Source organism: Pan paniscus, chromosome 4 (assembly GCF_029289425.2).
Source record: "Pan paniscus chromosome 4, NHGRI_mPanPan1-v2.0_pri, whole genome shotgun sequence".
NCBI classification, from domain to species: domain Eukaryota; kingdom Metazoa; phylum Chordata; class Mammalia; order Primates; family Hominidae; genus Pan; species Pan paniscus.
The window spans coordinates 174081380-174096362 of NC_073253.2; the positions used below are offsets into that span (position 1 = coordinate 174081380).

Sequence of the window (14983 nt, forward strand, 5' to 3'; positions counted from 1 at the left end):
CGTAATATGCCGACAGGGTAGAAACCAGGAATAAAGCCCAACGCTGGCGTAATATGCCGACAGGGTAGAAACCAGGAATAAAGCCCAATGCTGGCGTAATATGCCGACACGGTGAAAACCAGGAATAAAGCCCAATGCTGGCGTAATATGCCGACCTGGTAGAAACCAGGAATAAAGCCCAATGCTGGCGTAATATGCCGACAGGGTAGAAACCAGGAATAAAGCCCAATGCTGGCGTAATATGCCGACAGGGTAGAAACCAGGAATAAAGCCCAATGCTGGCGTAATATGCCGACAGGGTAGAAACCAGGAATAAAGCCCAATGCTGGCGTAATATGCCGACAGGGTAGAAACCAGGAATAAAGCCCAATGCTGGCGTAATATGCCGACACGGTGAAAACCAGGAATAAAGCCCAATGCTGGCGTAATATGCCGACCTGGTAGAAACCAGGAATAAAGCCCAATGCTGGCGTAATATGCCGACAGGGTAGAAACCAGGAATAAAGCCCAATGCTGGCGTAATATGCCGACAGGGTAGAAACCAGGAATAAAGCCCAATGCTGGCGTAATATGCCGACAGGGTAGAAACCAGGAATAAAGCCCAATGCTGGCGTAATATGCCGACACGGTGAAAACCAGGAATAAAGCCCAATGCTGGCGTAATATGCCGACATGGTAGAAACCAGGAATGAAGCCCAACGCTGGCGTAATATGCCGACAGGGTAGAAACCAGGAATAAAGCCCAATGCTGGCGTAATATGCCGACAGGTTAGAAACCAGGAATAAAGCCCAATGCTGGCGTAATATGCCGACCTGGTAGAAACCAGGAATAAAGCCCAACGCTGGCGTAATATGCCGACACGGTGAAAACCAGGAATAAAGCCCAATGCTGGCGTAATATGCCGACAGGGTAGAAACCAGGAATAAAACCCAACGCTGGCGTAATATGCCGACACGGTGAAAACCAGGAATAAAGCCCAATGCTGGCGTAATATGCCGACAGGGTAGAAACCAGGAATAAAGCCCAATGCTGGCGTAATATGCCGACAGGGTAGAAACCAGGAATAAAGCCCAACGCTGGCGTAATATGCCGACATGGTAGAAACCAGGAATAAAGCCCAACGCTGGCGTAATATGCCGACAGGGTAGAAACCAGGAATAAAGCCCAACGCTGGCGTAATATGCCGACACGGTGAAAACCAGGAATAAAGCCCAATGCTGGCGTAATATGCCGACAGGGTAGAAACCAGGAATAAAGCCCAACGCTGGCGTAATATGCCGACAGGGTAGAAACCAGGAATGAAGCCCAACGCTGGCGTAATATGCCGACAGGGTAGAAACCAGGAATAAAGCCCAATGCTGGCGTAATATGCCGACACGGTGAAAACCAGGAATAAAGCCCAATGCTGGCGTAATATGCCGACAGGGTAGAAACCAGGAATAAAGCCCAATGCTGGCGTAATATGCCGACACGGTGAAAACCAGGAATAAAGCCCAATGCTGGCGTAATATGCCGACACGGTGAAAACCAGGAATGAAGCCCAACGCTGGCGTAATATGCCGACAGGGTAGAAACCAGGAATGAAGCCCAACGCTGGCGTAATATGCCGACAGGGTAGAAACCAGGAATAAAGCCCAATGCTGGCGTAATATGTCGACAGGGTAGAAACCAGGAATAAAGCCCAACGCTGGCGTAATATGTCGACAGGGTAGAAACCAGGAATGAAGCCCAACGCTGGCGTAATATGCCGACAGGGTAGAAACCAGGAATAAAGCCCAACGCTGGCGTAATATGCCGACATGGTAGAAACCAGGAATAAAGCCCAACGCTGGCGTAATATGCCGACAGGTTAGAAACCAGGAATAAAGCCCAACGCTGGCGTAATATGTCGACAGGGTAGAAACCAGGAATGAAGCCCAACGCTGGCGTAATATGCCGACAGGGTAGAAACCAGGAATAAAGCCCAACGCTGGCGTAATATGCCGACATGGTAGAAACCAGGAATAAAGCCCAACGCTGGCGTAATATGCCGACAGGTTAGAAACCAGGAATAAAGCCCAACGCTGGCGTAATATGCCGACAGGGTAGAAACCAGGAATAAAGCCCAATGCTGGCGTAATATGCCGACAGGGTAGAAACCAGGAATAAAGCCCAACGCTGGCGTAATATGCCGACACGGTGAAAACCAGGAATAAAGCCCAACGCTGGCGTAATATGCCGACAGGGTAGAAACCAGGAATGAAGCCCAACGCTGGCGTAATATGCCGACAGGGTAGAAACCAGGAATAAAGCCCAATGCTGGCGTAATATGCCGACACGGTGAAAACCAGGAATAAAGCCCAACGCTGGCGTAATATGCCGACAGGGTAGAAACCAGGAATAAAGCCCAATGCTGGCGTAATATGCCGACACGGTGAAAACCAGGAATAAAGCCCAATGCTGGCGTAATATGCCGACCTGGTAGAAACCAGGAATAAAGCCCAACGCTGGCGTAATATGCCGACACGGTGAAAACCAGGAATAAAGCCCAACGCTGGCGTAATATGCCGACACGGTGAAAACCAGGAATAAAGCCCAATGCTGGCGTAATATGCCGACCTGGTAGAAACCAGGAATAAAGCCCAACGCTGGCGTAATATGCCGACACGGTGAAAACCAGGAATAAAGCCCAATGCTGGCGTAATATGCCGACCTGGTAGAAACCAGGAATAAAACCCAACGCTGGCGTAATATGCCGACAGGTTAGAAACCAGCAATAAAGCCCAACGCTGGCGTAATATGCCGACATGGTAGAAACCAGGAATAAAGACCAACGCTGGCGTAATATGCCGACAGGGTAGAAACCAGGAATAAAGCCCAATGCTGGCGTAATATGCCGACACGGTGAAAACCAGGAATAAAGCCCAATGCTGGCGTAATATGCCGACAGGGTAGAAACCAGGAATAAAGCCCAATGCTGGCGTAATATGCCGACATGGTAGAAACCAGGAATAAAGCCCAACGCTGGCGTAATATGCCGACAGGTTAGAAACCAGGAATAAAGCCCAATGCTGGCATAATATGCCGACATGGTAGAAACCAGGAATAAAACCCAACGCTGGCGTAATATGCCGACAGGTTAGAAACCAGGAATAAAGCCCAACGCTGGCGTAATATGCCGACATGGTAGAAACCAGGAATAAAGCCCAACGCTGGCGTAATATGCCGACATGGTAGAAACCAGGAATAAAGACCAACGCTGGCGTAATATGCCGACAGGGTAGAAACCAGGAATAAAGCCCAATGCTGGCGTAATATGCCGACAGGGTAGAAACCAGGAATGAAGCCCAACGCTGGCGTAATATGCCGACATGGTAGAAACCAGGAATAAAGCCCAATGCTGGCGTAATATGCCGACAGGTTAGAAACCAGGAATAAAGCCCAATGCTGGCGTAATATGCCGACAGGGTAGAAACCAGGAATAAAGCCCAATGCTGGCGTAATATGCCGACAGGGTAGAAACCAGGAATAAAGCCCAATGCTGGCGTAATATGCCGACATGGTAGAAACCAGGAATGAAGCCCAATGCTGGCGTAATATGCCGAAAGGATAAAAACCAGGAATAAAGCCCAATGCTGGCGTAATATGCCGACAGGGTAGAAACCAGGAATAAAGCCCAATGCTGGCGTAATATGCCGACAGGGTAGAAGCCAGGAATAAAGCCCAATGCTGGCGTAATATGCCGACATGGTAAAAACCAGGAATAAAGCCCAATGCTGGCATGTAGGAAAAACGATTCCACATCTTAATCTGATCACAGTGCTCTCATTCCTGTAGGGGGAGGAAGCGTCTACAGTTTAGGGGACCCACTTTAAGAAGAAGGTTGCAAAATTAAAGAATTAAATTAGGTGCAAAATGGGTTATTGACTTGAAATGAGAAAATACATCACACAAAAACGTTTTAAAACTGACAATGACCAAACAACCAAAAAACAGAGAACAAGGACTTCTAATACATTGACTGACAGAACTTTTCCTTCAGTTCCGACTGCATGCTCTTTTTTTTTTTTTTTTTTTGAGACAGAGTCTCACTCTGTCCCCCCAGGTTGGAGTGCAGTGACGATCTTGGCTCACTGCAACCTCCGCCTCCTGGGTTCAAGCGATTCTCTTGCCTCAGCCTCCCGAGTAGCTGGGATTACAGGTGTCCACCACCACCCCCAGCTAATTTTTGCATTTTTTTTTTTTTTAGTAGACACAGGGTTTCGCCATGTTGGCCAGGCTGGTATCGAACTCCTGACCTCAGGTGATCCACCTGCCTCAGCCTCCCAAAGTGCTAGGATTACAGGCGTGAGCCACCGCGCCTGGCCGACTGCATACTCTTTAACCCTTCTTTGTATGACCTAATTTTGTAGCACTGTTTCCACAAAGAGAACAGAAAGAGAACGCAGCCATTCCTTGGCAAACTCTTCTCAGCAAACCATTCCTCAGCAAATTCTTTCTGTAAAAGGGCCAGAGAGTAACTATTGTAGACTTTGCAGGCTATATAATCTCTGTTGCAATTAATCAATTCTGCCATCAGAGCTTGAAAGCAGCTATAGACAACCTATAAATGAATGGACATGGCTGTGTTCCAATAAAACTTTATTTACAAAAACAGGCAGCAAACAGAAACTTTGAATGGAAGTGTAAGGAGGTTGGTGAACCCTCTCCCCAGTAACTGATGAAAATTAGTTTTTAAAAAGCAGCCATTTAAAGTCTCTGGAAATTGTCCTAAGGTCTAAACAACAAATGAAGAAGCATTTTTTTTTTTCAAGAAAATCTATTAAATCTTGGTAAGAAAAGCAAAAGTCTATGGCATTGGAGCCACAGCCCTCCCCTATTCCTGCCCTAGCTCAGTGTGACAGAAGCTTTACTGCCAAGAAGACGGGGCTGCCTCTACTCCAAGCTCCCGGTCTGAGGCTACAGTTTCATACTGAGAAACCCAGGCCACTGGTGTCATCCCTCTCAACTCTGTTGCAGAGTCTCTCTCTGGTGGGATGGCCAAGAGGCCTGGGGCCCCCTTCCCCCACCCAGGCCCCACTCATAGGGCACAAGCTCTGCTCCAGGTACACCAGGCCAAGAATGGTGGACCTGATAGCCCCTCCCCAGATTGCTTGTAGGGTAGAGGTTCCATGTTGAAAGGGGCAAGCCCAGAAGACTAGTGGCTACCATTCCCATCTAGTGAGCAGTCTGTAGGCCAGGAATGTCACTCTGGGAGAAGCAGGCCACTGACCCTGCTCCTAGCTCTGGCTCAGTGGTGCAGGGGCCTGCCCAGAGGGAGAGTCAGAACAGAAGGCTTCACAGCTCTCCCTACGGGGACTGACTTTGATCTGAAACAGAGCATGGAGGATGTTCATGTCTAAGGGCGCTGTCAAAAACAACAAGGGTCTTAGCCGTGAGCAATTAAGAGGAGGCCAATGGTCCTAATAGCAACAACAAAATGTTAAACCAGCTACAGGTTGAGTGTCCCTTATCTGAAATGCTCGGAACCAGAAGCGTTTGGAACCAGAAGTGTTTCGGATTTCAGATTTTCAGATTAATGATGCTCAACCTGTAGAAGTTAAACAGACACAACCAGGGACAAAGACAGCTAAGAGCCCTCCTGAAGGTCTCAATACACCTCAGATACTGGCAACACCCTGCCCCTGTGAAAGGTCTAGAATTTAATGAGGTCATATTGTAGAGCAAGCTATATACCCCAGGACACTGTCAAAAACAATACAGCAATCAATCGCACTAGCAGTTAGTAGCAGCTAGCAGTTAGTGAAGGCTAACAGTTGGGTGTGATAGCAATACAGGCAGAATGACCAGAAGCTTAATGGAAAGATCTGGGAAAGAGATAGTCAAAGAGAGCCTGGCTAATGCCACTACCCCAGGGCATTGGGGGCAGGGGTGCAGTCAGGGTGACTGCATATGACCAAGGCTGTGACCTCTGGGGAGCAATATCAGTGGCTGCACACTGCAGGGGACATAAGCTTCATTGAAACAGCAGGACCAGGGCACTAAAATCAACAAGCAAACAGTAGCAACAAGGCCCAGGCGATCATTATCCACAGTTTCTTCAATGTATTATCTAAAGTTTCCAGTTTTCAAGGAAACTTTCTGAGCCATGAAAAGAAACAGGAAAGTGTGACCCATACACAGGAAATTAAGCAGGTGACAGAAACTACCACTGAGGAGGCCCAGATGTCTGACTCAGCAGACAAAGATTTCAAAGCAGCTATAAGTAATGTGTTTAAAGAACAAAAGGAAATCATGTCTAAAGAACTAAAGGAGAGTACAGGAATGACGTGTCACCAAATGGAGAATCTCAGTAAAGAGATAGAAATTATAAAAAGAACTGAATAGAGGCTGAGTGCAATGGCTCACACCTGTAATCCCAGCACTTTGGGAGGCCGAGGTGGGCAGATCACCTGAGGTCAGGAGTTCTAGACCAGCCTGGCCAACATGGTGAAACCCTGTCTCTATTAAAAATACAACAATTAGCCAGGCATGGTGGTACATCCTGTGATTCCCAGCTACTCGGAGGCTGAGACAGGAGAATCTCTTGAACCTGGGAGGTGGAGGTTGCAGTGAGCTGAGATCGCGCCACTGCACTCCAGGCTGGGCAACAGAGACTCTGTCTTGAAAAAAAAAAAAAAAAAGAAGAAGAACTAAATAGAAATTCTGGAGTTGAATGGTACAAAAACTTAAAAGATAAATTAATTAGCTGGCTCAGTGGTAGATTTGAGCTGGCAGCAGATGCAATCAGTGAACTTGAACATAGACAGTTTTAAGAGGTGGGGCCTTAAGGAGATCCTTCGGCCATGAGGTCATCCTGGATGGGATTAGGGGCCTTATAAAAGCGCCAGAGGGAGCTAGCGAGGCCCCTTTTTGCCTTTTAGTCCCGTCTGACGTGGGGACAAATAGCCATTAAGCACACGAAAAGCAACGGAATAGATTTTTGTGTGTGTGTGACAATGAGCTTTTTGAAGTCAGTTATTTTTCTTGATTTCATCGCCCATTTTTTATTACTTTAGTTTCATATGCCATTAATTTTTATCTGAATTTTCTTTCCTTTAACAAATATATTTGAAAATAATAAAAGAAGGTACTTTTTATACATACATTCCAATCGGAGTCTGTCATTTCTCCCTTATTTTATCAAAACATTCTGGAACCACTTTCAAAATGGCAGTTAAAACAGTATATTATCTTTATTTTCAGACAAAATGATCTTCTGTATAGAAAATCCTAAAGAATCCCCTACAAAACTTAAAGCTAACAAACAAATTAACTGAGGTTTCAGGAAACAAGACCAATATACAAAAAAATAAATTGCATTTCTATAAACTAGTAATAAATGATTTAAAAATGAAATTAAGAAAATAACTCCATTTACAATAGCACCAAAAAGAAGAAAAGAACCTTAGTAATAAATTGAACAAAAGAAATGCAAAACGTGTCCACTAAAAATTACAATACATCATTGAAGGAAGCTAAAGTTCTAAGTAAATGGAAAGACATCTCAATGTTCATTGATCAGTGTTAAAATGGAAATACTTTCACACTGATATACAGGTTCAACATAATTCCTATCAAAATGCAGACTAGAATTTTGCAAAATTGAGAAGCTGCTCCTAAAATTCATATGGAAAGTCATAGGATGTAGAATAGCCAAAATAATATTGAAAAAAGAGCAAAGTGGGAAGACACTTCACCATTTCGAAGCTTACTATTAAACTACAGTAATCAAGACAGTGTATCCCTGGCATAAGGACAGACAAATATACCGACGGAATAGAACAAAAGCCTAGAACTAAACCTTTACATTTGATAAGTTAAACTTTGACAATTCAATGGAAAAGGAATAGTCTCTTCAACGAATGGTTCTGAGACAACTGGATATTCACATGCAAAAGAATGACGTTGGACATCTTCCTCACACTTACACAAAAATTAACTCAAAAATGGATCACAGATGTCAATATAAGAGCTGAAACTCTGAGAATAAAACATAGGAGTAAATCTTCTTGACCTAAGTAATGGTTTCTCAAATACAACACCAAAAGCACAAGTGATAAAATTAAAAATAGATAAATTAGACTTCATCAAAATTAAACACTTTTGCACCTCAATGATGCCATCACGAAAGTGAAAAGACAACCCACAGAATGGGAGGAAATATTTGCAGACCACTTACACTGGTGAGTGTGATAACAGACTTGTATCAAGAATAAATAAAAAACTCTTAGGATTCAATAATAAAAATATAAATAACTGCATGAAAAAATAAGCAAAGGATCTAAATAGACATTTATACAAAAAATATATACAAATTGCCATTAAGCACATGAAAAGACGGTCATCATAGGTCACTAGGGAAATACAAATTAAAACCCCAATGAGATATATCACTTCACATGCACTAGGATTGGTATAACAAATAAAATAACAAGTTTTGGGGAGGATATGGAGAAATCTGAAGCATCATTGCCAGTTGGAATGTAAAACAGGCTGCTTTGGGAAACTGGCAGTTCCTCAAAATGTCAAACATGGAGTTACCATAAAATCCAGTGATTCCATTTCTAGGTGTACCTCCAAGAAAAACGACACATGCACGCAATACTTTGTACACGAATGTTTGTGCGGTATTTCCCATCATTACCGAAAGGTGGAAACAACCCAAATGTCCATCAACTAATAAATGATGAATACCCACACAGTGGATTATTATTCAGCAACAGGAAGGAATGCAGGGCTGCTGCACACTACAACAGGGATGAGCCCTGTGAACATTATGCCAAGTGAAAGACGCCAGGCGCAAAATGTCCCATGTCGTATGATTCCATTGATATGAAATGTCCAGAATTGGAAAATCTATAAAGACAGCAAGAGGATGAGTTGCTACGAGTGGCTATCTGGAGCTGGGCGAGAGTAGGATGGATTGGGGTGACTACTAAAGGGTTTGGAACTTTTCAGAGTGACAAAAATGTTCCAACGCTTGTTTGTTGTGGTGGCTGTAAAACTCTATGAATACACTGAAAATCACTGAATTGTACACTCTGTTTTACTTATTTATTTATTTTTGAGACGAAGTTTCACTCTTGTTGCCCAGGCTGGAGCGAAGTGGCGAGATCTCGGCTCACCGCAACCTCTGCTTCCCGGGTTCAAGTGATTCTCCTGCTTCAGCCTCCTGAGTAGTTGGGATTATAGGTGCCCACCACAAGGCCCAGCTAATTTTTTTGTATTTTTAGTAGAGACAGGGTTTCACCATGTTGGCCAGGCTGGTCTCGAACTCCTGACCTCAGGTGATCCTCCTGCCTCAGCCTCCCAAACTGCTGGGATTACAGGCATGAGCCACTGCACCCAGCCTGTACACTTTAAAAAGTGAATTTAAATATAGATCTCACCTTATTAAAGCTGTTAGGGAAAAAAACCAATACCAACCAAACAGGCAGCAGATGGAGTTGGCCAGCACTTGGCCCTGGCATATTGAGGGAAATTCTTTCTTTTTAAAAAATGATCAGTACTTTAAAGAAGTTAGGGGTGACGCCATCTGAACATGTAGGATGATGACATTTGGAGGAGGTGCTCTCTGGTTTCCGTCCTTGATGTGGTTTTCAGGGCATTTCAAGTTTTCTCTGTGGGAGCTTGACTTTAAGACACTCTTTGGATGAGCAATGCTCAGTAGCAGTTGCCTTGGACGCCCTGACTGCAGTGGCAGCGTTCGCAGCTCCCTGGTGTCTTTGATGTTGTCAACATTTCATGGCAAATCAGAAAGATGTCTGAACCATTTTCCTATGTGTTCATCAGATTCACTCCTCTTCGTTAATGAGACTGTCAAACGCTCCAAGGCCTGTTAACTTCTTTGATATGTGTCTCTTCCTCCTAATGAGCAACTGCTTTTGGTTTGATATAAAACCTTTCTTTTTTGGTGACAATGAGCTTTTTGAGTCAGAGTTATTATTTTTTTTCTTTCCTTGCTCCTTTTCTACTACTTTAGTTTCATATCCCATTAATTTTTATCTGAATTTTCTTTCCTTTCTAATAAATAAATTAGAAAATGATAAAAGGTATATTTGATACATATATCCAAATCACAGTCTGTCATTTCTTCCTTATTTTATGGAAACATTCCCAAGCCACTTTCAAAACGGAAGTGAAAACAGCGCCTTCAGACGTAACCAACATTTCTGCATCTCGCTTTCATTGCGGTTTCTCTTCTGTCTTTGAAATTTTTTAGAGCCCTTCATTTATTGTCATCCATATGTTGTGAGGCTAGGCTAACTTTTATTTATTTATGTTTTATTTATTTTATTTATTGTTTTGAGATGGAGTCTCACTCTGTCGTCCAGGCTGGAGTGCAGTGGCATGATCTTGACTCACTGCAAGCTCCACCTCCTGGGTTCAAGTGATTCTCCTGCCTCAGCCTCCCCAGTAGCTAGGACTATAGGCATGCGCCACCATGCCTGGCTAATTTTTGTATTTTTAGTAGAGATGGGGTTTCACCATGTTGGCCAGGCTGCTCTCGAACTCCTGATCTCAAGTAATCCGCCCACCTCGGCCTCCCAAAGTGTCGGGATTACAGGTGCGAGCCATCACACCTGGCCTAAGCCAGCTTTTGAACAAGCAGACCATCTTGTTACACTTGGCCTTTCTAAAGAAATATCCATGTTGGATCTGTGTTTAAAGTACTCCATCTATAAAACAAACCTAAAAATCAAACAAAATACTGCCCGTATAGAAGTAGTGACAACCTCCGGTACCGCGGAGGCACCTTTTTCTGCAAAGATCTGAGGGAAATGGCCAGCACACAGCCCATATTCCGCAATGACCCTAGATGAGTTGGCACAGCGGTGTGGCGAGTATTTCTGGAAGCTACTATTACACCGGGACAGACACAATCATTTAACTCTACTTGTAAAAGACAGAATCATGGCAATAAGCCAAAAAAAATGCCCTCAATCCATTTTCTCCGTAGCCAAAGCAGCAAAATGCCCAAGGCCATTCTAATGGCACCCACAGGAGGGGAAGTGTATCAGTGGCACCCACGGGAGAAGTGTATCAATGAGAAGCAGGAATGAAAAGAGAAGTGCTGTTAATCAAGTATGGTTAAAATATCTTATTTTTGCAAAATTTACAAAAATGTGACCATGTGAACACATGGCTTGGCCTCTCCCAGGGCCTTGGAAGGGGCTCCTGTGAGCAAGGGACCCCAAAGCGTAAGCATCATGAGCTTCATGGTAAATCGACTTCTGCTTCCCTCCCAAAGCCCCTCCATGGCTCCCCACTCGCAGCAGGACAAGCCCTGTGGCTGGCCTCAAAGACTCGGTACGACTGGCCTCTACTTACGCCTCAGGGTCACCTTCCCCCAGCACAGCAGCACTGCAGCGCTGACGGCTCTAAACAGACCCCACGCTCTTCCCTCCCTGCCCCTGTGCACGTCTCCATCTCCTCAGCACACGCCTGGCGCAGCAGACCCTGTGCTGTGCCACCCAGGTCCCTCTTCAGGACCAAGTCGTTTATTCCTCAAGCTGTGGAGCATGTGGGCTGCTCATGGCTCACAGCTGAGTTCTTCTCCAGGAACAGCCCCCAGGAACAGTCCCCTTTCCCGGGGACAGCCATAGCCAGTGACTGGTCAGGGTTGCGGTTCAAACGTTGCTTCAGTTGGGCCAACTCTGAAAGGCTCCAGAGCTGCACGTGGCGCTGGCCGAGCCCTCTGCTGAGGTCGCATCCCTGTGCAGTGCCTCACTCTCCCCACGGTGCTGGCCCTGAAAGTGCGCCCTGGAATTCCTGCCACCAGGTCTCTGTGTCTGAGGTCATTTCTGGGGAGCCGTGCTCCTGTGTCCATGCCTGAGCTGCTCCCCTCCCGTGCTTCCTTCCTGGTCCTCCTTGCTCGGGCAAGCCCCGCCTAGTGCCCACCTGTGCCCACATCTCCCCTTCCTTCCTAGCAAAGGCCCCTCATTCTCATGCCTTGCTAAAACCCTCCCAGGCCTGCCTTTGTGGCAGTCTGAGCCACGTGGGGACTGCAGAGGCCACCACTCTGGATTCTCCCTCCCAGACGGAGGGGGGTACTGTGGGCAGGCGGTCAAGGGCTCCTCCCATCAGGCTGGGCCAACAGGAACTGGCTGGGGTCAGGCAGGCCTGGCTCCCGGCCCCTGGGGGGTCCTAGCCATCTCTTTCCTGGGCACCGTTACCTCATCTCTTGCCCCCAAAGTTCCCCTCACTCGAGCATGGAGGGGAGGGGAACAACCCAGAGAAATGCTGGCTGGCGTTCCCCTCAGCCAGTGGCGCAGGTGGGGTTGCAGGCGAGGAGGGGCCCAGGTAAGGCAGTGCTGTGGCCTGAGTGCGTGTGTCCCCTCAAATTCATATGGTGAAGCCCTAACCCCCAGTGTGGGGGCCTTCGGGAAGTGTTAGGTGATGGCCCTCATGAGTGGGACTGATGTCCTCATGAGAAGAGACCTGAGAGAGATGCCCTCTCTCCCTGCCATGTGAGGAGACCACAGGAAGATGGCAAGCCAGGAAGAGGGTCCTCCCAGAAGCCAACCTTGCTGGCACCCTGACCTTGGGCTTCCCAGCCTCCAGGACTGCGAAGAACAAGGCTCTGTTGTGTAAGCCACCCAGTCTGCGGTATTTCTGTTAGAGCAGCCGAAGCTGAGGAAGATGGAGTGTGAGCCGTCCTGGCACCGCGGAAGGCTGCGGCCGGGGCAGACTCTAAGTCACTGGTGGCCGCAGGAACCAGGAGCCAGGAGGATGGAAGGAGCCATGCAGTGATCCTCCTGTCCCAACTGGGCAAGACGGTACCTAACCTGGAAATGGAAGCTGGGCATGACCACTCAGGGTCCTTGCAGGAAAGGGTGGGAGAGAAGATGATTGCTTTCCAGATGTAAAATCACAGTGTGAGAGAACAGTGATGCACAGGACAGGGAAACATACAGACCCACATTCAGGGATTCTGACAGCAGCCCGGGAGGAGCCCGTCTTCCACGTTCCCCTAACATCCCCACACCGATTCCTGATCTAGGTCAGCTTCAACCTGTGCTCCTCGGGAACCAGGGGAGGCTGAGCAGAGCCCCAGCTCTGCCCCTCAGTCAGCACAACTATCTTTAACACATAAAAGGCAATTTCACTTACTGGGCTAAATGCAGAGGATCCTACCACCAAAATGAGTGAAGGGCTGCGGCCAGGTCGGTGGTCTCTGTGAGAGGACACTTTGGTTGCATCTGCTCACTGTCCTTACCAGACCTCCCTCTGCCCCACTTCTACCTTGCAGGAGAAGCAGGGGGCAATCAGCTGGGGTGCAGGCCAGCCACACACACACATATGGGGGCCCCACCAGCTCCTGTTCCTGCTCCTGCTCCCTGAGCCAGCGTGCCTGTGCAAGGCCTGCCTCCCATTCCCTCTGCCTCCTCCCTGCCTGGGGTGGGTGCGGCCGGCGGGGAGCCATGCTTAGCTGGCCTTGTTCTCCAACTCAGCTTTTCCCAAGCTCCCCCTGGGGCCACGGCAGATGTTCTGCCCCGCTCCTTCTGCTGAGGGCCTGTGGGAAGGGGAATAGCTGGGTGGTTCTGGCCTCACTGGGCCCCAGTGACTTACCAACAACAACTCACTTCGGACTTCTAACCCTTCATTAAGTCTGGGCACATCTTAAAAACACCAATTCCCAGGTCTTCGAACAAAACCTTATACACAAATGTTCACAGCGGCATGACTCACGACGGCCAAAAGGTGGAAACCAACCAAATGTCCCTCCGTGGAGAAACGGATACACCAAATGTGGCACATCCCCACGACGGGAGGTTATTCAGCGATCGAGAGGAATGGAATGTGGATAGATGCCACACAGGATGACCCTTGGAAACATTCTGCTGAATGAAGTGAGTCAGACACAAAAGGCCACATATATATGATTCCACTTATATGAAATTCCGGAATAGGCAACTCTATAGAGACAGAAAGCAGGTTGGTGCTAGCCAGGGGATGGGGCGAGGAGGGAAGGAAGGGGTGACTGATAAATGACGCTTCCTTTTTGCAGGGATGAAAAGCTCCGGGACCGGGTAGTGGCGATGGTTGCCCAATATTGCAAATGTACTAAATGCCACCGAATGGTGCACTTCACTTTTATTTTTATTTTTTGAGACAGGGTCTTGCTGTGTGATCCAGACTGGAGTGCAGCGACGCGATCTCGGCTCACCGCAACCTCCGCCCCCTGGGCTCAAACGATTTTCATGACTCAGCCTCCGGAGTAGCTGGGATTACAGGCACCCACCACCGCGCCCAGCTAATTTTTGTATTTTTAGTAGAGACGGGATTTTGCCATGTTAACCAGACTTGTCTTGAACTTCTGACCTCAGGCGATCCACCTACCTTGGCCTCCCAAAGTGCTGGGATAACAGGCATGAGCCACCGCGCCCGGCCTGAACTGTGTACTTTAAAGTGGTTCAGATAGTGAATTTTGTGAGAATTGTTACCATAGTTTAAAAAAGAACACCAAAAACAATTATTGGATCCTACCCCAAACAAAAGTCTTCAAGGATGGGCCTGGGAATTTGTTTCTTTCAGAAGCTCCGCCAGGGACTGAAATTAGGCAGCTGGCCCAGTCCCGAGCCAAAGACTTCCATCAAGGAGCCACAGGTCCATACAATTTGGGGGCGTTCTAGGCCTGGCTGGGATGTGCACCCGTGTCCACTCCCCACTCCCTGCCCCCACTGCAGGGCCAGGGTGGTCTCAGGGGGGCTGAGCCTTCCTGGGCGGGGATCCAGGCTTAGCTCATCTGCATATGCCAGCCCCCTAGCAAGTAACTGGCTGAGGAGTGGGTGTGTGATTTCATCTGAGCAAATGAGAATCAGGTCTGGAGTTCTGGGAGGACAACAGGTAAGAAGCCCTTCAGAGGGTGGGAAGTGGGCCTGGGGCAGCCATCAAGGGACCTCGAAGGACAGTGTGCCCAACAAGGGACAAACACTGAGGTCCTGGGGATGGAAAGGC

The 14983-nt window shown here is 47.4% G+C and overlaps 1 protein-coding gene across 2 annotated transcripts in view; it reads right to left on the minus strand.

Moving 5' to 3' along the window:
- ADAMTS2 (ADAM metallopeptidase with thrombospondin type 1 motif 2) overlaps positions 1–14983 on the minus strand; it is a 241549-nt gene that overhangs the window by 33700 nt on the left and 192866 nt on the right. The window contains exon 11 of one of the 2 annotated variants that reach the window (XM_055112897.2): positions 9948–14420. The exons of the other annotated variant lie outside the window; for it this stretch is intronic. Within the exon in view, the coding sequence (XP_054968872.1) occupies positions 14349–14420 (72 nt within the window). The 3' untranslated portion in view covers positions 9948–14348. Of the gene's footprint in view, positions 1–9947; positions 14421–14983 lie in introns of those variants that run through there. 2 annotated transcript variants of the gene reach the window in all.